A 23,241-nucleotide genomic window follows, 5' to 3' on the forward strand; every position below is an offset into this window, starting at 1 on the left:
AACTTAGCTATTCGTAATCTACCGTTATACTGAAGTATGCCTGCGGCAAACGGCGTAAAGTAACCCGTTTGAAATACTACATGTGCGATTTATTAGGCTGTCTATTGGAATTTTCAGTCGCAAACACAGGTCACATACATAACGCTTGCGTTCATATGTATTGTGGCTAGTCATTACACTTTGCCTAGCACTGTTCACTAGCCTCTGGTAAGTACTCTTGCCCCGTTCACTAATTGTCCGTTACAAAATTCAACTCACAGGAATCCAGCGAAATCCACTTCCAATCCAGTTCAATCAACCGTGGCCAAGCAAGTCACGCCATTCCTCCTCAATAGTAACCGTTGAACATTAACTTAACAAACACAGAACGTCATCGCAAACCGGCGTCTAACACGCTACCGATGAACTCACGGCGAGCGAAAATGCCTCGCGTCATAGACATCACGATTATCGTCTGCTTCCGTGTCGTCTGCTAGTACAATTCTTCTATATCTACCGGGTATCTTTCGTGAGTTGCAGTATTTTAGTGCGCTAGTAGCGCATCTATTCACGTGCGTCAATATATGCGAGCGCTTCTTTTTTGTCTGAGAGTGCTTTTTCCTTGCTCTTTTTGCCTTCTAATTCTGGCGTCTACCGTCTGCTTTGTGCTAACCGGCAAGCGTGCTTCACTGCATCATTAATGAAGTCGAGCCAAAGCCGACTTTAAGGCAGGAGCTAAATAATGAATGCAGTGTTCCCTTTGGACTTGCGATTGGAAGCGATGGTGTCATAATGATGCAGCCATACATTATGTAAAACGGAAAGGATAGCGGCGCATTTGGCTCAAGGACAGCAGCTGGATGCTGGATTATGTATTACGCATTTGGCCGCACTCTGTATCTTGTTTTGTTTGCCTTTTCTTTTAGAATATCCTTAGGTGTCGGCGCTGGGAGTAACTTTGTATCTTTGTGTAAACATTATGCGCGTTTTTTGTTTTACGTCGAGCGTCGAAATGGGGAGTAGTAGTTAGCAGAACATAATGATAAAAAGAAATGGCAGACTGCTGACTCTCAGCTAACAGAAGTTTACTTGCTGTACGGGGGGGGGGGGGGGGATATATTTATTAGACGAAAAGAAAAAAAAACGGAGGACAGGTCAGCCAAACGGGACGTCGGCTTGCTATTCCGGAAATAAATAAAGAAAGAAAGAAAGAAAATAGAAATAAAGATAGAATATAGAAATGTAAATAAAGAAATAAGAAATAAATAAATAGAAAAGAAAAGAATTAAAGAAAGAAAGAAATAGGAAGGAATAAGAAATAAAAATAAAGAAAATTAAGAAATAAATAAATACGGGCTGTACGGGCTTAAATACAAAACTAGTGGGTATACAATAACGAGATACAATGATGCATTTATCATTATTTTACATCGATTGCCGAGTATTATGCAAGGGGTATCCAGGCTTCAATAGAAATTGTTTGTCTCCGCGTTCAGTTTTATGATCAGCAATGTTAAATCTTGAACCTGTCTACTAACGTCAGCCGCATTACTGTCGTTTTTAAACTATGATTTATTAAATTACCGCGAAAATGCAGCGCAACGATACCATTGATAGCTGTCATCGGCACCGCAGGAAGGGGCTTGTTTGTCAAAGGAAGAAGTTAAGGACTCCTGAATGTCCGACTCGCAGAACCTTTGTAATATAGTCCGTAGCGAGCGTTCTGCCGATACAAGCAGGGCACCCCATTTCGAAGAATGCTTGATATGTTCCTACGCGTGTTGACAACGTGTTGATGGCTGTTGACGAGGCACGGCCGTCACAGAGACCCCTGGTGGAAGACTGAAATACGATGCTCGCCACAGATCGCGTCTGCTATGAGCCTACGGGACATGGCATAACTGTAGCATATCGCATATTGCGGATGGGTGTTTGGTTAACGTACGCGGTTTCGGACATATTTTTGCCGCACATGAGTTCTACTTAACTGGTCGACGCGGCCAACTGTTTAATAGTGCAGTGAAAGACTCCCTCAGTAGCTGTAGCGCGAGCGCGAGGAAACCCTGGCGGCTTACAGGGAAAACATACATATATTGTAACGCCCATGGCACGAAATGGAGAAAGGCCTAGCTCTGACTCCTTCCAGTACACTGGCAGTGTGCCACAGGAGACAGGACACTTTGTACGCGTGGCATGTTTCTCACTGGTCCTTGAAACCCTCGGAAAATGCTGCTGTCTTCAGGGCCGGGAAAACCCTGAAATTTTCCGCGGTCCTCGACAACCCTCGATTTTGAACCTCTTTTTATTGCTCTCGTGGAGCTGCATCGCAAACTCGGCGTATCTAGCTTGGGTCAGAACCCTATAGTTTTAAAATGCAACAACTCAGGAAAAAGAGGCGCTGACGCCAGGAATCGAACCTGGGTCTTCTGAGTCTGAGGTTCGATTCCTGGCGTCAGCGCCTCTTTTCCCTGAGTTGTTGCATTCGATGATTCCGGGCGTATGAGGCTTACATGTTTGTGTCGTCCCTAAGTGTGGTCTGCCTCGGCCAAATCTCGTTGCCTATAGTTTTAAAACCTCGATGCCATAGTAACCAGTGGCGGAGACCAGTAGAGCGAGAAACGAACAGCGCCATCTGTTGCGTTCATTAGCCTTCCTTCCTATATCGTATGATCTCTAACAGCGAATTCCGTCGGGAGAGCAATTTTGGCCCCGTACCGGTTGGTGTTTCGTGCATGCTCCGCGTGGCGGGGTGGCATGGGTTTGCCTTCTCAATGGAATTCTCGCATTCAGCGTACGATGCGCGCTGTGCGCGCAATGGCGCGTGACCAGCCTGCTTTCTCAGGTTTGCTTCGGCAACGTGGGGTTCAGCAAAACGCTTCGTTCGAAATCGCACAATATAATCACACACAGCGGGACGCGCAGTGTTTACACCGTTCAAGAGACGCGCACACACACGAGTAAAAAGAAAAAGAAATGAAGGCTGGAACATCACGGCCTCATTTATCGCGCGCATGCCTCTTCTTCTCGATCGTGTTCCGCTCAGGTAATCGCTGGGTCAAAAAGTATTGCTCCTTGGAGCAAATTTTTTGTCCCTACTCCGCCAATGGAGGGGGGTGAGGGGGGCTAAGAAGTTAAGGGGTTAAGGTTAAGGGGTTAAGGGTTAAGCGGAATAAGGGCGCTGGGAAGCCTAGACAGCTTCCGATTGTGCCTTCTGCTTGTAAACAGTGAAAGATTGTCTTGTGATACCCGTTGCTTGTTAATATTTCTGTAAGATATTGAAGTCCTGTCCGTAAACTGTGCTTTACATCCCAGGCAAAATTACGACTGAACCTCAAAGAAGTCCTTGAAACACCCGCAAATTTCTGTTCCAGAATAAACCTTGTATTGCCAACTGTAGGATGGGACAAGCGAAAACTTGCCTTTATATAAACCTTTTTTTTTTTTTTTAAATGCAGCGCCACCTGTGGCACGCAAGGGCTCATGGGAACTTAGAGCGCCTTAGAGCATCACGCGAGGGCCAGGGGCGGAGGTAGAAGAAGAACAACAACATTCCAGGTGTGCGCAGCAACAGCGTCAGCCGGGTAAACCATAACCGAAGCAGACGTCGGAGCAGTGTCCCTCAAAGTTCCCATGCTGCTTTGCGCCGCGCGCTTGGTGGCGCGCGCATCTTTTGAAAATCGTCTATTGGGTGGGAACAACCATAGCATGGGCGAAAACTTTGTCTTCCTCTGTGCACTCCCCAAAAAGGCAAACGGAGTCTTCTGTGCAACCCACCCTGTCCGCGGTTCTCGTGCCGCCAGCACCTGCCAACGCGGGCGATCGACCTGCCACCGTAATAAAAAATCGAAAAAATCGCTTCGTACGATGTGACGTACGATTGAATTAGGCAACGCGCGACAACGGAGGGCATTCAAAGAAGCTATTATACTAGGAGGCTAGAAAAAAAAGGAGGGGGAGAGAGTTTAGGCAACGGAACAAATTCAATGGGACATTCTGGTCGATCCATTTCAACCAGGCGTTGCTGTCTCTCTTTCTCTCTCTCTTACAACCTCTCCGTGGCACTGTTGTGCAGGTCGAAGGAATTGCGTTTCCTTCGAGATATATCCGTCATCTTGATCCTACTGCATCTTGATCTGAATACTATATTCAATAAACGCGTACATATCTGCATCGTATCCCTTCCGTAATCAGCAGCGTGGATGCGAAACTATCCACTGGGATGAGATGCTGGATGCTTGGCACGGCAAAACCCCGGGTGCCTCGTTTTTTAATTTTTTAAAAGTTTATTATATGTATGAGACAGTATCTCTGCAAGACCCGATAAAGCACAATAGAAAAAAAGGCAACAACACTGAACCTTCCAAATTTTAATACATACGTGTTGGTTTTTTTATTGTGCTACATTTCCATTCGGACTTGACTCTCCCTGCTCACAGACATTCTGCTATCAAGACCGGATGGAGTGAGAACGTGGATGTTGCGTACGCTTCACTGTAGCGCTCCTGTGCTTGGCGGGAAAACAAACAGCACGTCATTAGGCTACATTACGTATCACTTTTCGAACGTTTTAGCGAACGACGTAACGTTACTGTGTTCGGTAAAAGTCGTTTTCAGTCCCGGCTGAAATTTCTTTTCTGGAATTTCAAATTTCAAGAAGTGTCGTAAGAAATCATGCACGTTGTTTTAGCTTTCGTTTGCCACCCTGAATGTATTCATTAATGAATTCATACAGGAATTCATTCAAGCCAGACTTGTGCGTAACGCGTTACTTGTAATCAATTACTTTTTGAGTAAGTTTTCGGGTAATCAGTTACTTTACTGTCAAAGTAATTTTTCGAGTAATCACTTACTTTCGGAGTAATCGATTACTGAGTAATTGATTACTTCTCCGGCAGAGATTAACTTATCTTTCAGGTGTTCTGCCCAACGTCAAGCACCTCGTGCCGGCAGCCTTTGTTGTCCCGTTCTATACTGTAGCAAGCGGAGGTCATTGTAAATAAAGTTATGACATTTCATGGTCCCTCTCCCTAATCTCTTCCTACACCAGTGTGGTGGTACCTGAAGCTTTTGGGGGTTTAGTGAGTCATGGGGAAGCTCCACGTTATGTTCTTCCACAATCGGGTCAACGTCATCCCGGGCGATAAATACAGTAGACGTACAAATCTACCTGTCCTACGCGTTCTTGTTTTTCGGGTTATTTCAGCAGTTGAACTTTTTTCTTCTTTTTGTCTTTCTTTTCTGAGGCACACAAAAGACTGGTATAATTCGCGCGAATGCAGAGTAACGGCAGGAGTAACGCGTTACTTTTCTACTCGTTACTCAATTACATTTGGAGTCGAGTAATTGGTAACGGTAATCAATTACATTTTGCATAGAAGTAGCGGTAACGGTAATCAATTAATTTTTTTCGAGTAACGGGCACAAGTGTGATAAAATGAAGGATAGCACTGGCTTACATAACAAACAAAGTAACAAAATTTGTCTGGACGTTTCGACGTCTATGCAGACCTCATCATCAGCAAAGAAACAACAGCGCGCGAGTCCTTAGGTCTTATATAAATCTGGCAGTGGCCCCTTGTGGTTGTTACAGGAATTCTTCTCATGGTGTATGTGCCATGACTCAAGGAATCTTCGCACTCCCCATCTTTGTCACACGTGCCAGAGTGGTGACATTGTCGAAATTGAATGTGTGCTGGTTTTTTATCGCATGCTCCACGAGTTCTGTGCGGCGATTATCAGCTGGAGTGTGATGAACAAGTGTCATGAAAACACGTTGTTCCGTGATAACCGTTGCGGGACGTAGGAGCCTAAACGAAATATGTTCCGTGTTTACAGATGCCGTATAATGGACCCGGATGAAGAGGAACAGGATCATCGGCCAAACATGTTTCCTCAGAACGTCATCTTCCAGATAGGTTACCATCCGAAGTCGAAGCGCTACTCTCAACGCCAGAGCTCGGCTGGCAGCGCCACGAACGGCGATCTCTTTGTTCTCAGCAACGTAGCCAAGACGCCGGATGTGGTTGCCGGAACCATATTTCCCTCCGAGCGCGCACCCTACGGAAGCCATCGGATGTTCGACCCGGCTAAGGTGGTATCGCAAGACACCGGAGATCTCATAGACCCCGGAAGTACAACTGCTCTCTTGGATAGTCCCAACTTGGACAGGAGTCCCAATAGAAAGAGCGGGTGAGTTCTTTCTGGGAGAGAGATACTTGGTGTAAGGTATCGCGGAGGGTGTATGCCCTTTATGTTTGTCTCGGGGGGGGGGGGGATCGATAGTTGGTTTGGTGTGCACGAATGTTTATATTTGTTTGTTATACAGTCAAACTCCTTTATAGCGAACACCTTTTTAACGAAAATACCACTACAGCAAATTTTTTTGCGGTCCCGCTGGAGCCCTATAGGTCCAATAATTGACAGCCTTTTTAACGAAAATACCTTTACTGCAATTTTTTTTTTTTTGCTGTCCCTTGAGTTTCGTTGTAAAGGAGTTTGACTGTATATATGTATGTTGTCGTTGTTGTTGTTTTTAAGTGTTGAGAGAGGTCAGCCAATATTTGGCTTGCTACTCTTCAAAAAAAAAAAGAAAAGCTCACCAAAAACAAAAAAGAAAAATCACACACACACACACACAAAATATGTATGTACAGGGTGTCCCAGAAAACGTGTCATTGAATTATAATCAAAAAACTACGCCACTTAGAATCATGCGGTCAACAGCATTTGTTCTTATTAGGTTTTTGCCACCTCCTAATGTGAATGTCATGTACTGCAAGTTTAATTATGTAAATATTTGCGAACTGAACTCGGAAATTTGCCAAGTAAAGGTCACTTTTTTGCCCCACCAATATGAAGAGCGTGCTGAATTCACTCAAATTCATGATAATTCACAGTGATATTCACGAGCTATCCCATCGGAAAAAATAGCCGAATATCATGCTTTTCGGAGCACCGGACCATAGCGCGCGATGACTTTTTGAGCGCAATCGCTCCTAAAATTAGGAGAGGGAAAGCATTATCCCATCGAAAGTCGGACGTGATAAAGCCGTGCCTGTTTTATTTGTTTCTGCGATGTCGGGGAGGGCTGGGTTTCCAACCTCCTTTCGTGGGACTGACAAAGATTGCGCCGAAAAATTCATCGTGCGCTATTCTGTGCGACCTCCGTAGAGCATGATGTTCGGCTATTTTCTCCGATGGGATAGCTCCTGAATATCCCTGTCAATTATCATTAATTTGACTAAATTAGACACGCTCTTCACATTGGTGGGGTAAAAAAGTGACCTTTACTAGGCAAATTTCCGACTTAAGCTCGCAAAAATTTACATAATTAAACTTACGTTACACGACATTCACATGAGGAGGTGGCAAAAACCCAGTAAGAACAGATGCCATTGACCGCATGACTCTAGGTGGTGTAGTTTTTTTATTATAATTCAATGACACGTTTTCTGGGACACCCTGTATATATACACACACACATATTTATATACATATACACATATGTTATATATGTCTATATTTTGAAAGATTTTTGTGCGCCTTCTTGGCTTGCACGTTGCGCAGTTCGTTTAAGCCGGCATTGCAGAAACGTTGGATGACGTTTTTGATGTCTACCGAGACAAAAGTAACTGATCGACGCAAACCAGCTTAGGTTTCCTAATTTCATAGCTTATATAGAGGTCAAATATCGGATAAATAATTGGATGTTTCAAAATATCAAACCGGTATTGGGTACTATCGTTCCTGAAGAACCGACTGTTTGATACTGCATTCCGTGTTTCGCCTGGATTGATTATGAGGTATTCCCTTTTTCGGTTTATGTGAGAAGAATGTGTGAGAATACACACGTATGTGCACCTATTCTACCCGTTTGGTGTTTAAGGTCTACAGACAGTGTGTTCGTTCTTCTGTGTTCTGAGCAGAATTTGTCATACACTTCGCACATCAGTCCGGACGTTTTCTTTTTGTTTTTCTTGTTTTACATTTCTACGATGTGCCTTTAAAAGGCAACACCGAAGTAGTGGCGACGACAAGAGTATTCGGTGAAAATTATTATTTTTTCCCTATCAAATACTCCCCGTAGTGTATTATTTCCCTCCCCAGTATCCTCCATAAGATAATGTTCTTGTATCCAGTATCCGCCGTAGTATCTAATTCCCCTTGTCGCGCGTGCTTGTCAGAAGATTATGTTTTCCTACATTTCGTAACGTCATTACCCGTAAGTATTAACTCCCTGTTGGGCATTACCATTACCATTTTCCTTCCCCAGCCAATATTCCTCCTGTCATAATGTAATGTCGCTCATTCCTTATGTGTCATTTCCGTATCGAATGTCCTTTATAACACCCTAACATTCATATTATTCATATTCCCAATATTCATCGGAATATCCGTCGCAAAACTTTATTTGCCATAATGGGTCCGTAATAGTGCGACAGGGGGGGGGGGGGGGGGATTTATTGGCAGAAACAAAAAAAAAAAAAAAAGAAAGGGGAAAGGTCAACCATGCAGCACGCCGGCTTGCTCTTCCCTAAAAAAAAGGAAAAACATATAAGCGAGAAAGAATGAGAAATAACAAAAAGACAAATATATAAATAAAGAAATGAAAAAGACACTCGGCTCACAGGGATCCCAGGAGGCTCGTATCACGCAGAAAGCGGAGTACCGCTTTCGCGACTCTCCATTGGCTAGCTCGCTGCGCAGGGCCAAGGAGTGTTGCGAGAGAAACGTCTGTCCGTCCGTCCGTCCGTCCGTCCATAATGGGGTACCTGTCCCTCATGACACCTAATTTCCCTCCACATCCATTTCTGCACCGGCCTCGGTGGCTCAGTCGGTAGCGTGTTCGCCTTCTGATCCCGAGATCGCGGGTTCGAACCCGCATAACTTGGTGGCAGGGTACAAGTTGCTTAGACACGCCGTCTTCCGCGAGGGACGTTAAATACGGGGTGCCGTGTGATGAGCTTTCATCGCACGTTAAAGAACCCTCAGGTGGGCAAAAGCAATCCACAGACCGACCGCTGCGGCGTCGCTCATGATCTCAGTTGTCTCGCGACGTAAACCCCCAATTATTAAATTATTAATTGCATCCATTTCTGCAGGACAAAGCAGCTCCATCGAGAATGCTGCGCACCCCTATTCGTCCACTGGAACTGGCCCGTCATCCGCATGGGCTGCTTATGCCTCTGCATCAGCTCATTGGTCGGCATTCTTTGCGTCATCGTCGGCGTGCTCCTCTCACGGCCGCCATCTTGCGACCCGCAGCGCTCCTGGTGGCAGGGCAGCGTTATGTACGAGGTCTTTACGGCCTCGTTCGTCGACTCCGACCACGACGGCTTCGGCGACTTCAAGGGTTTGGCGTCGCGTCTGGACTACGTCAAGAGACTGAAAGTGTCGACGCTGAGGCTGTCCTCTGTGTTCAGTGCGTTGGACTATCCGCTGGAGTACGAGCACATCATTGACTTTGACAATGTGGACCCCCATCTGGGACACATGTCGGACTTTGACGATTTGGTGCAAGCAGTGCATCGGGAGGGCTTGACCCTTGTGTTGGACATCAACCCCTCTGTGACGAGTGATCAGCATGCGTGGGCTGCTCATTGGTTGTTGGATCGTAATGGAGAGTATGCTGGATACTACGTGCTGGCCAATGAGAGCACGACGGTAAGTTCACATTTTTCTTCCTCCACGATGATTGGTTGGCGCGTTTGGTCGGTATTAGGTGTTCTTGATGGTGCGGCTGAAAATGGGCTCCGTGGATGGCGCAAGTTGCGAGCGCTGTCGATATTCTGAGAACATCGAGAATATTCTAAGGAAGCTACTGCTGCGAGTATGACTATGACGACGTGTGCCACGTGCACCTACTGTCGTGCTCAACCTACGAACAACACGTTTAAGCCCCCACCCTACCTTTGTTTTGTTCCAATTGGCTGGAATAGCGACAAGGGGTTTGCCGACACCGAAACTATGGCAGGCATATAGGCGCCACCTGATGGCTCTGTGATTCGGTTGATGTACTATATGTAGGGCCTGACTTTTTCGGGTTTTATTTTTGGCCAAATTCGGGGGTAAATATCGGGTGCTATTTTTCATTCGAAAATTCGGGTGTATTCGGGTTAACTCCCGTTAGGGCATATTCTGTCGTCAGGAATTCGGGTGTATTCGGGTGATTTTTTTTTTACTAAAAATTTGTCTTAACATGGAACTAATGTTTAGCAACGTTATCAAACTTTATTTTAACGCACGCTTATGAGTGTGCCACGCGACCCGGATGTTTTCGGGTAGATTCGGGTTAAACCCGAATTTTACAGATTTCGTTCGGGGGGTAAATATCGGGCGGATACGGGTTTAACCCTAAAAAGTCAGGCCCTAACTATATGTCGTGACCTTCTCGGGCTGCACACGGGTGTAGCAGACTTGAAGGACTGTGTACCCTGAAGGATATTGTGCACTCCAGAGGCTACCTGAGCGATACGTGAATGGTCAGCACGTGTCCTTCGTGAATCGGCTCATCATAGCGCGTGACGTGACGTGAAAGCAAAAGGGAAAGGGAATGTGGGCGAAACCTGCCTTACGTAAATACTGCACCAAAAGGGGAAGTGGAGGAGTGGGGAGAGGGAAAAGGGTATAAGGAGAGACAGTCGCCTTCGAACTATAGGCCAGGGGAGGGGTACAACGAAGGAATCCAGCCGCGACTGCCGTAAGGATAAAACGTCCGCTGTCCCCTCTCTCTGCCCTCGTACGGTACCCTCGTATTTGTTTTTCGTGGGGACGTTGCACTCGCAGTAAGTAGTCGTAAAAACATTTAAAAAATATTCGCGGCATCGTTGGGCATGGTCCCGAACACTTTTTAATGAGGCAGCTCTACTGCACTTTTGAAAATGCTACTAAACTTTCGTTGTCACGTGGTGGTTGGCACGTGACAGGTGACGTGGCTCTATAAAGTGTACTGACGGACCTATACGTGGTTGTTGTGGTTGGCCCTATATAAGGTTATCGTTTAATAGACTTACAAAAAAAAAACAATCAAAATTTCCCCCATTCCCTCTTTCCGCTTGGACACAAGGGCGCCATTTCGACTAGCAGACTACCAGATTCCGCTCCTGCATTTAACGATTGTAGACAACGGCATTACTTGTTAAGACACGTAATCCGAACTTTATTAGGAGGGATCAAAACTTGTTTTTTTCCTTATTGCCTTAAGAAAAGTAAAGCAGAAAGAGGAACGCGTCTAGCTCGCGCCTCGGCTTAAATTCTTAACTCAAATTGATCTATCTCGAGTTCCCGTGTTGCATAATGAATTCTTCCTTGCAGGACTCGTTCAGTTTAAAAATAAATAAAGAAGAAGAAAACTCGTTATCCGCTACTTATACTGACGTCTTTATTTTTCTTCACTCGTCGTGGAAACCAACGTCAGACGTTACACGTTTAATATTAATCCCAACTCGCAGCGGGAGAAGAAGATATTTAATTTTTTTCGCGCCTGAGCCGCTGCTGGGATTTCTCATTAAAAATAACCACACACGTTTTTTTTTTTTGTTTTTTTTTTGTCTTCGCATACGATAGCTCTTAATCTACTTTGCACTTTTTCTTCTTGTAAAGAAGGTTAGTGGTGATAAAAAGTGAGAAGGACGGGATGAAAATGCTTTGGAAAAATAGCTGGACGGATCGTAATACGTGTTTTTCTGAGGCGATTTGTTTTCTTCAGCCTGGCAACCGGCTATTGTAGCCTGGCAACAAAAGAGTCCGGGATCGGGGACTCAGATAACATCGTCTGCGCTCCGGTCTGCGAAGATAATGGGGATCAGATCTCTAATAATGCGGATAATAGTAACCGTAAAAGTGAAAGATGTTTTAACTTTTTTTGTGTATCATGTTTCGTAGCAACCGATAACTTTAAATTCCTTGATTTCTCTTTTATGCAGGGTTCGGAAAAACCCGGTTTTTTTTTAAAAAGCCCGCCCCAGTGGGTTTTTTCGGGTTTTTCGGGTGGGTTTTTCGGGTGCTGGGATTTTTTTTTCGAACTGCTGCATATGACACGCAACAGCCCTTCTCCACCTATTTTTCATGTTTCTGGGAGAAATAATTGTTTGCCGCTGTAGAATTTACGGTAAAGTAACCTCCGAAGCAGTCGTCCCCTCGACAACGGTTAGAAAAAAAATACCATCAATGTAGGTTATGGAACGACTGCACGCGATAAAGCGCACGCTTGCATAGCAACGAAGAGGCAAATCCCGGAGACAGCGAGTTTCACCATATCACCTCACCACCTTCACCACCTCATATTTCTCGATACGCGAAGGGAGATAAAACGTTTTCCTTCTTTTCTTTTTTTTTTTCCTTCGTTTCTGTATTTCACCCGCGTGTGGGCTTTATTGGGTTTTTCAGCCCGGGTGGACCCAAAAAACCCGGGTGGTTTTTTTTAAACTGGGTCCATTCGGCGAACCCTGCTTTTATGTAGGTGAAATGTTGTCATAAACAAGAACAGAAGCTCGCGTATATGGTTATGCCTATGTACTTATTGATTTCACTTGATTTGAGGAGGAAAAAAAAAAAGAAAAACTTTATATTGGTTGACTTACGCTTGGGTGCGTTGCGCGACGAGGTTTTCCGTTCGCTCGCAATTCGTCTCGATTAACAAAACTGCGTCAGCACCAACTCCTGTGTCATCCGGTGTGCCCCAAGGATCAGTCTTAAGCCCTCTACCCTTCCTAATATACATCAATGACTTACCAACCCATATCCTCCCTCCCATTAGACTTTACGCTGAGGACTGTATCATTTAATTCAATTCGGTTTATTGGTTTACCACATTACATGGTGGGACAGCAAAGCTGAAAGTTAACGGAAGTAACTTGACAGGTTTACTGTGCGCTAATCTGCCCGTCCGATACTAACACTCTACAGTCCGATCTAATCTCGATACAAAAGTGGTGTAAAACATGGATTAACGGAACTTAATGCTAACAAATGTAAACACATAAGATTCTCTAGAGCTCGTCGTTCATCGTCCTCTCCAGTAATAAACACAGTCTCTGTCAACATTTAAGTATAGCTTTGGTGTGCACATATCATCCGACTTGTCGCGGCAAAACCACATCATCCATGTATTTAACAGCGTTATTTCGGCGTTCATTTCATCACGTTCCTACAAATTTAAAGCTGCACCTGTATACATCTCTTGTTGGCCCTAAACTGGAATACGCAGTGTCACCGTCTGGGATCCGACCACTTACACTCTCATAAAAAAATATTAGCAGCAGCTCAAAATCGTGCCGAGGCTCTTTATTCTATCTAATTACAGCCGTACACCCGGTGAAACCCAAACGAAGAAATACCATGGTCTACACTCCCCTATGTTATCGCCGTAAAATCGTTCGCCTAACATTATTTCATCGAGTGTATTATCATAGTGATCCGCTTTTACCTTCCTATACACTCTAAGAAAAAAAGGAGTACTTTTACTCCTTTTGGGGAGTAATTGCATTGCCACAAAAAATAGTCCCTTTCGGGAGTAAATGCACGGGAGTAAATGAATGTCACAGAGTGAAGACCGCATTTCACGCGCTGTTGTAAGAGTCCCAGGTACATAATTGGTGCGCATGCATGAAAATGCTTTGAAGCAAACCGTCAACCGTGATATATCGAGTGATATAAAATCTTGCGCCATACTAGGGCACAATTTGCGAAGAAAGATGCGCTAACTGTTTCTTACTCTGTGTGGTTAAAAAATTGCTACGTTGTCTGAGTTATACAGCCTTATGTCGTTCAAATTGACCAAGGGCACATATTTACGTAGACTGTCGCATTCAGGAGACCATTCGCGAAGTTTAGTGACAATTTGCAGTCATGGGGAGTAAATGTCGGGACGAAATGTTGGGTTAGGGGACTAAAATGGGGAGTAATTGCAGACTAGGGGAGTAGAAACTGCAATTACTCCCCGTTTTACTCCTTTTTTTCTTAGAGTGTACGTATCATCTCCAACTTGCACTTCTCATCGCACTTCATTGCACTTCTTATTCTGGAAACGTTCACGTTCTCTTCGCAAATACTAAATGTTTCTCCGATTCTTTCTTCATTCACACTGCCTGTGGAAATGGAATCATCTTACCCGTGACCTCGCTGTCATCGGTGACACTCCCATCTTCAAGGGCGCCATACATGACTCTCTGTCTAATGTGGAGTGCATTATGAATGTATATCCGTTTTCTTGTGTGTGTGTGTTTTTTTTTCCTTAATTTTTTTTATTATGTACGTGTATTTGCCCCTCCCCACTTTAATGCCTTTGGCCCTGAGGGTATAAACAAGCAACCAAAAATAAATAAATGCGTAAATAAATAAATAAATAGTTATGTAATCAGTAGTTGTAAATGAACCGTCTTTCATTTGTGCGCTAACGGCGGAGTTTTGAAAAACAGATCCGATGGAAACAGCACTTACAAATTTTAGTGCCTCTAGCATCACAACGGATGCGAATCTAGAGATCAAAGAGTTACATCAAAACAAGAAATCGCATAACTTGACAATTTCACACACACGCATACATTGGAATGGTGATGGGGTGGGCGATGATTTCACAACTTCTTTTATTATATCGTATTTCGTAAACTGCTTCGGGTTATACCTAAATTTCGCTGCTATAAAGCGCACAAAAATACAAAAAAAAAATATGTTCCCCAAAAACGTTATCGTCGCGCTCTAGTTATGCCAGTCTTAATAAACTCACTTACCCCGATGTAACGCCGCCGGGCAATCTCCCCAAAACTAAGCCCCATACTTACATAACTTTGAGACACCATAATTAGAGCCTGTCTTCCGTGGGCGACCAGAATAAAGTGGCATCCTTGACTCGCGCATCTCCAACCACTCGCCTACTAATTTTCGTGGCCGTCAGGCGATGGAGCTTTATCAACGGTTGCCTTCAACATAGCGCACTCCGCTCTAGTGGGGGACGTAATAAATTTATTATGACGGAAACTGCGTCGCGAGGAAAGATGGCGCTACTGCGAGATTCCATATATTTGCGAGAATGTTATTACATTCCACTTGAGCGTCCTCGAAACCGGGAATGATGATTTATCTGATCGTATATACTGGCCGAAAAGTTTGTGCGTGTAAATATGTGGTCGCGGATGGCGGCGCAGCGGGCTTTGGCGTGACTTGTCTTTGGCTTGGCTTGTATCGGCTTTCATTGTTCATGTGGTTGTCTGCGACAGCGACATGGATGAGTGAATGCAACGTTCGCCCGTTGGTGGAAATTCCAAGGTGATGGGTTCTGAGGTTCGTCTAAGGTTTTCCCTGAGTTTCCCGGCAGCCTTTCCACACGGATGTCGGTACAGTTCTTCATGAAGTCGGCCCAGGACGCACACTGATCCCCTGCTTCTAACTTCTTTCTGCTGACCTCCTCCATCAGTCATGAGCTGATGTTCTATCACTGTGCAGATACGGAATGGAACCATTTTGTTTGTCTGCACTCTTGCCTGACGTGTATATCGACTTTCTCATCGCTTGTCCTGACTCCTGACCATTCGTCTTCTCCTGGCTTTCCTTGGCCTGCCCAGACTTTCGTTTGCCATTGACCCTACTACTGCTAAACGCCTACTTAACGCTGACCTGCCTTTCAGTTGGCGTTGATTTGACTTTCTTGTATAGCTTTGACATAATGACTCGATTTGTGTTGTCTTTGGTTTGACATTCACTCGACTTCGATATCGCTTGACTCCACACTTTGGCGCCCGTCGCTCGCTTCTTCGTTGTCCGGAGCCGTTTAGGTGAATCCCTGCCATGGCTGTCGTTCATTTACAGATTCATGACAACTGATATTCATCAGACAGCTCATTCTCTTCACACGTACGTTGCTTCCTCCCCCCCAAGACGTCTTAGCTGCACAGGATTCGGAGATTACTTGCAATAGGCCACTGATTCCTATTAGGTATATAAATGCGCTATCCATTGGTACTTTTGCCCTACCCGTTCAACAAAATTCGCTCTGCGCATGCGTTGCAGCGGCCTTTATTTCCTTACTGATGGTATAAGTTAGAGTACGTTTCCTTCAGACCAACGTTAGACCCTGATATACATAATGAAGATAATCTAGATTACCCATTGCAAAGCTTATCGTCAAGTCTCTGCGAGATACGCCTGTCGATTCTGCGACTGCGTAGTGAACGTCTTTCGAACCCAGAAATACTTTGCACGTTCGACGCAGTGTGGCGCCCGAGTAATCAATTTCGTCTCTTTTTTTCATGGGCGTCTTAGGCTTAGCATGTCACAAGGAGGGAAATATATACTTGAATTTTCTGTCATGTCTGAAGCGTAAAGGAAAGAAATAGGGTTACGCAGGGAAGAAAACTGTGAATAAACTTTACGGCAAACGCTTCTGAACGCAAAGTTTCGCCACAACTTTCTTCCCTGCGTCACCCTATTTCTTTCCTTCACGCTTCACTCACCACAGCCAAACCTGCTTTCCCTTTTTTTTCCCTTATTCTCCCTTACTTTTCTATCCCCTTTTGGCCATTTTTCCCCGCGCGAAAGTCCTCCAATATTCACGAGTGCCTTCCGGGCTCTCTGGAACACGCGCGTCTTCTTCCGAGCGACTGAAGCGACCCCTTTCGCAATCTCACCTTTCAATCCGTACGCGGAACAAGAAAAAAATAAAAAATAAAAGAAACACTTTCGATATTGTTACGAAACCGAAACTAACTTTTTTCCCCCTTCCTTTCGTTGCAGATACCCGTTTTATCCCAACTCCTGCTCCTTAATTAAATCAGTTCACGAGCGGACGGATGCCGGATTTTCAGTCAATCTCGTTTTATCTCGCCACCTTCGAGACATCTGCCGAGCTTCCGACAATGAAAGCTTTATCGAGTTAGCCGGGCAAAAACGTCACAACGACAGTGATTGCGTTATAACGGTGAAGCGTTCTCCGCCGTCACGGCCAAGATAAAGGGACGCCATTGTAACCGGGTGTCGCGTGTTCACGATACACTGCTACGGGCCTGTCGCGGGAGTTTTCTTTGGATTGTCTTGCCTTGACTTGAATAGAGATGTCGTCTGCGAAGAAGTTTGTGGCGGAAAAGATAATGTCGGGACGGGGTCAGTCGGAATCGGGGTGAATCTTTCTTTCTGCGGAATGGACGTGGGGGGGGGGGGGGGAGATGGATGAGGGAAGGTGGGAGAGTTAATAGGGTTGCCAGACTGGCCCGCACTGTCGCAGACGAGTTTTTCTCTCTTCGGTGATTTATTGCTTCTCTGTGATTGGCAGGCCATTGCCGTGAAGCGATGATAATGGAGTAAAGGGCTTTGTGATATCGCTTTGATTGTTCATTTTTTTTTGTTTTATTTCTTTGAAGGTGGAAGAAATATAGTTATACGGTTATCTGAATAACGTGACAGCTTGGACCTTGTGTGTGTCGTACAGAATGTGCAAACGAACGACTCTTTTTTTTTGGGAGCAAAGCGTGACAAATGTTGTTGCCGATGCTGTGATTGATGAATCCATGTTGCAAGTATCTCGTTTAGTGGCGTTATAGATGATGCTTTATCACGTCCTTCCTTAAATGCATTTTGCATTTTTCTTTTTGTTATTGCGCGTACGCAGCCAAGATTTCAATTACATCCGTCGTGGGAAACTGCGTTGTTCCTCATTTACCGTATTTTCACGCGTATAAGCCGCACCGCAGATAAGCCGCAGGACGCGTTTTTAGGAACGTTTTGAAAAATTTCCGGCAGATAAGCCGCACTCGCAGATAAGCCGCGGGCAATACGAGACGACTCCTATGTGCGACAAAGGTGTGTGGTCCATACTCCGGGATCGGCATAGTGTACAACAAAGGAGGTCAGTTCTAGAGTTCTACCAAGATCGGATTGTGCCCTTGTTGGGCGCTTTTCATGTATTGATGGGTCAGTGGTCTTCCAGAAGGCATGAATCACTGTCACCACTTTCGTTAAAGCTGCATGGGGGCAATCTACTCGAATGTGGACCCATCCCTGTTAGGCACTGTTCGTGCATCAGCAGGGCAGTGCTATTCCAGAGACACTGTCGACCCTTTCGTTAAAATCAGTGTATGGGGAAAATACCTGAAAAAAAAAAGTCATCAGATAAGCCGCACCGGTGGATAAGCCGCACAGCGCCCATGAGAAAAAAAAATCGCGCATAAGCCGCGGCTAATATGCGTGAAATTACGTATATGACGCAAGCAGTGCTAAAGATTAGATCCGTGCGAATAGTGGTTTGAAAACCGAAGCGAGTAGTTGCAAAACGGAAGGGTTTGCACGCATATGCGGAATGGAGATAAAGTGCAAACGTACAGGAAACGTTAGCAGAGAAGAGAACAGATATACTTTAAAGGTACTGTAAAGCAGTAGACAAGCAGGATATGCTGGCGACGTGGCTTGAGACTTTGTTGCTTGTAAATCCCACATGCGGAACCGTACGACCGACAACACTGTCGAAATATTTTTAATTTATCACGAAAAATCCTGCGTAGTGCAGCGGCGCGACGCCTGGTGTCAAGCAACCCCCTGTGCAGCGAGCAACACTGTCAAATAGGTATTATGTATACAGCACTATTTTGTCGCGTTTTGTTCTTTTGGTGGCTATATTATTTCGTATCATATTTTTTCTATAGGAGTGCAGAGACACCTATTTGTGTGTTTTTTGCGAAATAAAATCAAAAAGAAACGCAGCGCTGTTCGGCTGTCGGGCCCAGTGTTATGCGCATGCAACGTGGTTGCCGCCGTACGCGGCTGAGAGTACGGATCCCTTCCGAATACTAATACAGTGTTGCCCGTAATATTTAATTTTAATTTTCTAATTAACTGCACCGCTGATTGGAATGAAATTTGCGCCGTTTTTGTATTGATGGCTTGGACTGTCGAATAGCCCCTCTAAATGAAATTCGGCCTCTGCTGCTTTAGAGTACCTTTAATTTGCAGCGGTATACAAGCGTCAAATCTCTGTCAGTATGCGTCCATAAGGTGGTGCATTCGAGGACGAAACAGAGTGCTGAGTCACCTCGTTTTGAATAGGACGAGTGTACTAGTGCACTTAAACGGTGTCTCCGGCGGTTTCGCTGTCGATTAAGTGTTTGTTATTGCGTGTTGTTATACTAATATATTCGGTATGGAAGAGGCATTCAGTTTGATTCGCAATTCGAATACCGACATTCGGAATTCGAAACATTCTAATATTCGCACGGCACTGCTATAGATTGCACTATAGCGACAACATAATGAGAATACGCGATAATAAAAACTTTAAAGCGATTCACGTCAAATACTAAACGTGGTCGTTAAGCGAAAGCGTCCAAAATATATTTGTATCGTCGTCGTCTTCGTTGAAGCAGAAGTCAAGAATCTGCAGAATCAAGGGGGCGCTTGGGTCCCTTAACAGACGACACTTTTGCAGACGACAGTTTAGCAGTCGATAGCTCCGAGTTCTATCAGACGGCAGCCCACGTGCCTACGTGACCGTACGCCCACATACCCACGTATACTGGTACTTTATAATATTGTTCATGGGACATGACCCCAAGGACAAACAGCGGAGTCTTGCGAGCCGGTAGATTCTGCCAGGTCGGGGGATGTGCTTTATATTTTTGACGCTTATACCGTCTTTGCAGGCGAACCTTGTTTCCGACGAAGACTGGGACGACGACCGCAAGGACCCTCACAGACCGTTCGGAAGTCAGCTGTTCCTCAACTGGTCGCACCCAGACGTCCGACGTGATATATTCCAGTCTGTGCACGTCTGGCTTCGTAAGGGCGTCGACGGCTTCTACCTGAAGCATCCAGAAAGACTTCGAGTCCGCGATGACCACGAACTCTACGAGGTCCTTTTGTCCTGGCGGCGGCTTCTAGACAGCTACGAAGAGTCCGACAACAGAGGTCGCATCATGATGACCTCTGTGGACCTGGCAGACGACCTTTACGAAAGGTCTTCGCCCATGTTGGGTCCCATCCTGGAGTTATTCGACCTGCTCGACGTACACATCGACGTGGAAGGTGGACCCGCAAACGTCTCGGAGGCCTTCTCCGTCAGGGTGAGGGACTCGCAAAAGTGGAGGAACGTCAGCGCGGGTCCGTGGTTCTCTTGGAATCTCGGCGATGCGGAGAGCTCGCGCCTGGGGTCGAGGTTAGACGTGGATCCGCTGACGGCGCTATTTGCGCTGTGGTCTCTGCCCGGAAGTGTCTCCATCTTCTACGGGGATGAGATTGGACAGAAAGATGCTTTCGACGTCATATCCGGAAGGGTATGTTCGAGTTCTATTAATTTCGTTTGTACGTAAATAATCGATTCATCGATGTACGAAAGGCAATCGACAAAAAAAGAAAAAAAAAGCAATGAGAACGAGGTAATGGCGGAAATTCAACCCGAACTTTATCTAAGTGAATGTGAGATGTGCAACACCCGAAGGAAAAGAAGAGCAATTCAAGCCCCATTGGGGACTGCATGCGTTGTGCCACAACCTTGAGTCGTTTAAACTTTGGGACTAAACGCGTGAAACTGTATGCGAAATTTGGAGATTATTTTATTTTATTTTTCTTCTTTCGTCTTGGAGCCTACCACGATACAATGCTTTAACGTTGGAAGACTTTAGGTGTCGCATTTGCCTCATGCCTGTCTATCAAGACAGTGCTTGATATATTCATTTGATTACGGTTGATTCAATGTATGGTTACGCGGACGGTATCGTTTACCTATCGCCATACTTATCCTCAGTCAATGTCCAAAATATCGCTATCACTCTGAGCGCAGCATTGGCCTCTGGGCTGTAAACGTTCAGGGTCGTACTCCAGCCAATATACAAAATGTTTCAATGCAGAACACAGCCGCACACACAATAATATTTGAATACTTGCCGGTGGACCTGACTAATACACTTATAATCGGCGCTACACAGGGAAGGCTGTAAAAATCTCTGTTCCCATCCTTTGACTATATCCTATTCTTTTCAAGTAACCTATTCCTTTCCTACCTCTTATGTATCACTAACAAACTCTCTCTCTCTTGTCCTTCCTTCTCTCTTTCGTTCCTCCTCTCCCTCCCCCCCCAGCCCTTCCGCACCGGCCAGCTAGGCCTGATGCAATGGACGGACGGCCCTCACGCCAACTTCACCACCTCCACCCCGTGGATTCCCGTCCACCCAGATTACTCCACCAGAAACATCGACAATGCCTCGGAGACCCTCAACGTCCTTGCCCGTCTGACGGACATCCGGAACGACGCCGTTGCCCTCTTCATGGACGGCGTCTTCAAGCACCGCCGGAAGACCTCCAACTCGAGGGTCGTACGTCAAGACCGCGAGGTCCTGGCCCTGGAGAGGTTCTACCCTCGCAGAAGCCGCTATGGTGCCATCATCAACTTCGCGTCAAGGCCGGTGACGCGGGACTTATCGGACTTGTGGTTCGAAGGCAATGTCGTGGCGGGAACCAGTCATAGTCTGCCAACCAGGGTCAACTTCCGGGAACTTTATCTGGAGCCTGGTGAAGCCCTCCTCGTTGAGATTATCAGCTGAACAGGTGGTGACGCAGAATGGCTGAAGTGACTTCTGCTATCGAAGCGCTGTTTTTATGTGGTCATCTGAAGTACATGCGTATTAAGGATAGGACAAGACATACATTATTTGGATGTTATGACTGCGAGGAGTACACACGGAATTCCTGACTGAAATTAACACAAAATTCAAATTCGATGACAACCCTGTAAATGAGTATGGTACGTTGAAGTTTCCCATCTTGTTCACATATTTAATTGCCTGGGACCTAGAAGGGGCTCAGCGTACACATCATCTACCACACGAAGCAGAAGCAAGCATACAATGAGTTCATCCTGCCCAGGAGATTACACAACAGGGCCGGCCACTTTTCTACTTCGTGACATATCACCCAGCCGACTTCACCAAAGTAAGACGCTTCGTTGCATGACTACGGTTGCAAGAAAGACAATGTCATAGCCGAGCCAAGGAATACCATCCATGACTTATGCAGACGGGTTCAGAAGACGGTGCTGAAGCCATTACATCTTTTATGCGGCGATGTCGAAAACATAACCAGGGCAAGGAAACAGTTGCTAGACGAAGGTGGATTCACAGGAGGCAGAAGTTTGTCTGGCAGACGTGCCTGGCTGCTCTGAGGGGAAGTTATCATCTGCATTGTGCAGATAAGACACCTGGTGAAAGGCTATCAGCTGCCGTCACCTGATGTGCAGTGACGTCGATAATCTTTTGACTGGTACTGATCGTCTGCTATGTTTCGAGTGACATATATGTGCCACATGCACTGCATCTTGGAAATATCCGATGCAACATCGTGAATATATTGTGCTATCTGACAGGCACACCGACCCAAAATGTGTTTTCCACCGAAGTCGACAAGGTATTTCTGTGCGAGGTCATGCTAGGACATGGCGTGCAACATGGACACCTGTGGACTGACCAAGACTCGTGCCAACCCTGTTACATGTGAATGTGTCATTTTTATGTCATCAACATGAGTCCGGAAAACATTCCACGATTGGCTGTGTGGAACATGTACAACAAACCTAGAAAAAAGCTAATCACAAATCAATTCACGAACGTTAATTACGTATTGTTAAAATATCACAACAAAACTTGTATGTAGCATCCAGTACCTGCTTCATAACCCTAATTTTCCCGTACAATAAGTTATCAAATGTTGCTGTTTGTTACTTCATAAGGAGTTACAAAACCTCGGACGCAAACCTTCCTGTAAATAATGTCCATCTTCCACCACCATTTCTCACGCCCCCTATCTCTGAGCATGACGTCATCGTTTCTACTACGTCACGTGTTCCGCCACATGGACTTCCTGTTCCGACTCCTGGTGTTAGCTGGTCGAACCACGCCAAAGCAGCCTGAGTCCATCCATCGCGTGGTGAAGGATAATAATGAAGATACATCCACCTTCTTGAGAGTAACGACTATTTTGTGCAGGGAATCCATTTTAAAAAATCGTGCCAAGGAAGAAAGGAAAGACTGCTGTAGATAAGGCAGGGAGTTTGTGAATAAAACGTGTGGATTATCTTCTTAGTTTGTTATTCATTCCGTGACATCCGGACATCCGTCTTCGGAAGGCATCTGTCGGTACTGCGCAAAGAGAGGAAGAAAGAAAAATTGTAGGAAGACGTTTCCTTTTATCCGACTGTAAGCTCAGAAGCCGCCATTACCAATACGAACGTCACTGCTGCGATGCTGGCACGTAATCCAACGCAAGCCTGCGAACTTTGTGTGCTGTGGTACA

General features: G+C 45.5%; 1 protein-coding gene across 2 annotated transcripts in view; it reads left to right on the plus strand.

Moving 5' to 3' along the window:
* The window catches only part of LOC135397211 (alpha-glucosidase-like), a 124,003-nt gene extending 100,997 nt beyond the window's left edge, over positions 1 to 23,006 (plus strand). For both annotated transcript variants that reach the window (XM_064628625.1, XM_064628626.1), the window contains 4 exons: positions 5,815 to 6,168; positions 9,081 to 9,642; positions 19,602 to 20,231; positions 21,036 to 23,006. In XM_064628625.1, coding sequence (XP_064484695.1) covers positions 5,825 to 6,168; positions 9,081 to 9,642; positions 19,602 to 20,231; positions 21,036 to 21,497 — 1,998 coding nt within the window. In that variant the 5' untranslated portion in view covers positions 5,815 to 5,824 and the 3' untranslated portion in view covers positions 21,498 to 23,006. The remainder of the gene's footprint in view (positions 1 to 5,814; positions 6,169 to 9,080; positions 9,643 to 19,601; positions 20,232 to 21,035) is intronic.
* Positions 23,007 to 23,241: the final 235 nt, after the last annotated feature.

The sequence above is a fragment of the Ornithodoros turicata genome, chromosome 6 (assembly GCF_037126465.1).
Source record: "Ornithodoros turicata isolate Travis chromosome 6, ASM3712646v1, whole genome shotgun sequence".
Taxonomy (NCBI): Eukaryota; Metazoa; Arthropoda; class Arachnida; order Ixodida; family Argasidae; genus Ornithodoros; species Ornithodoros turicata.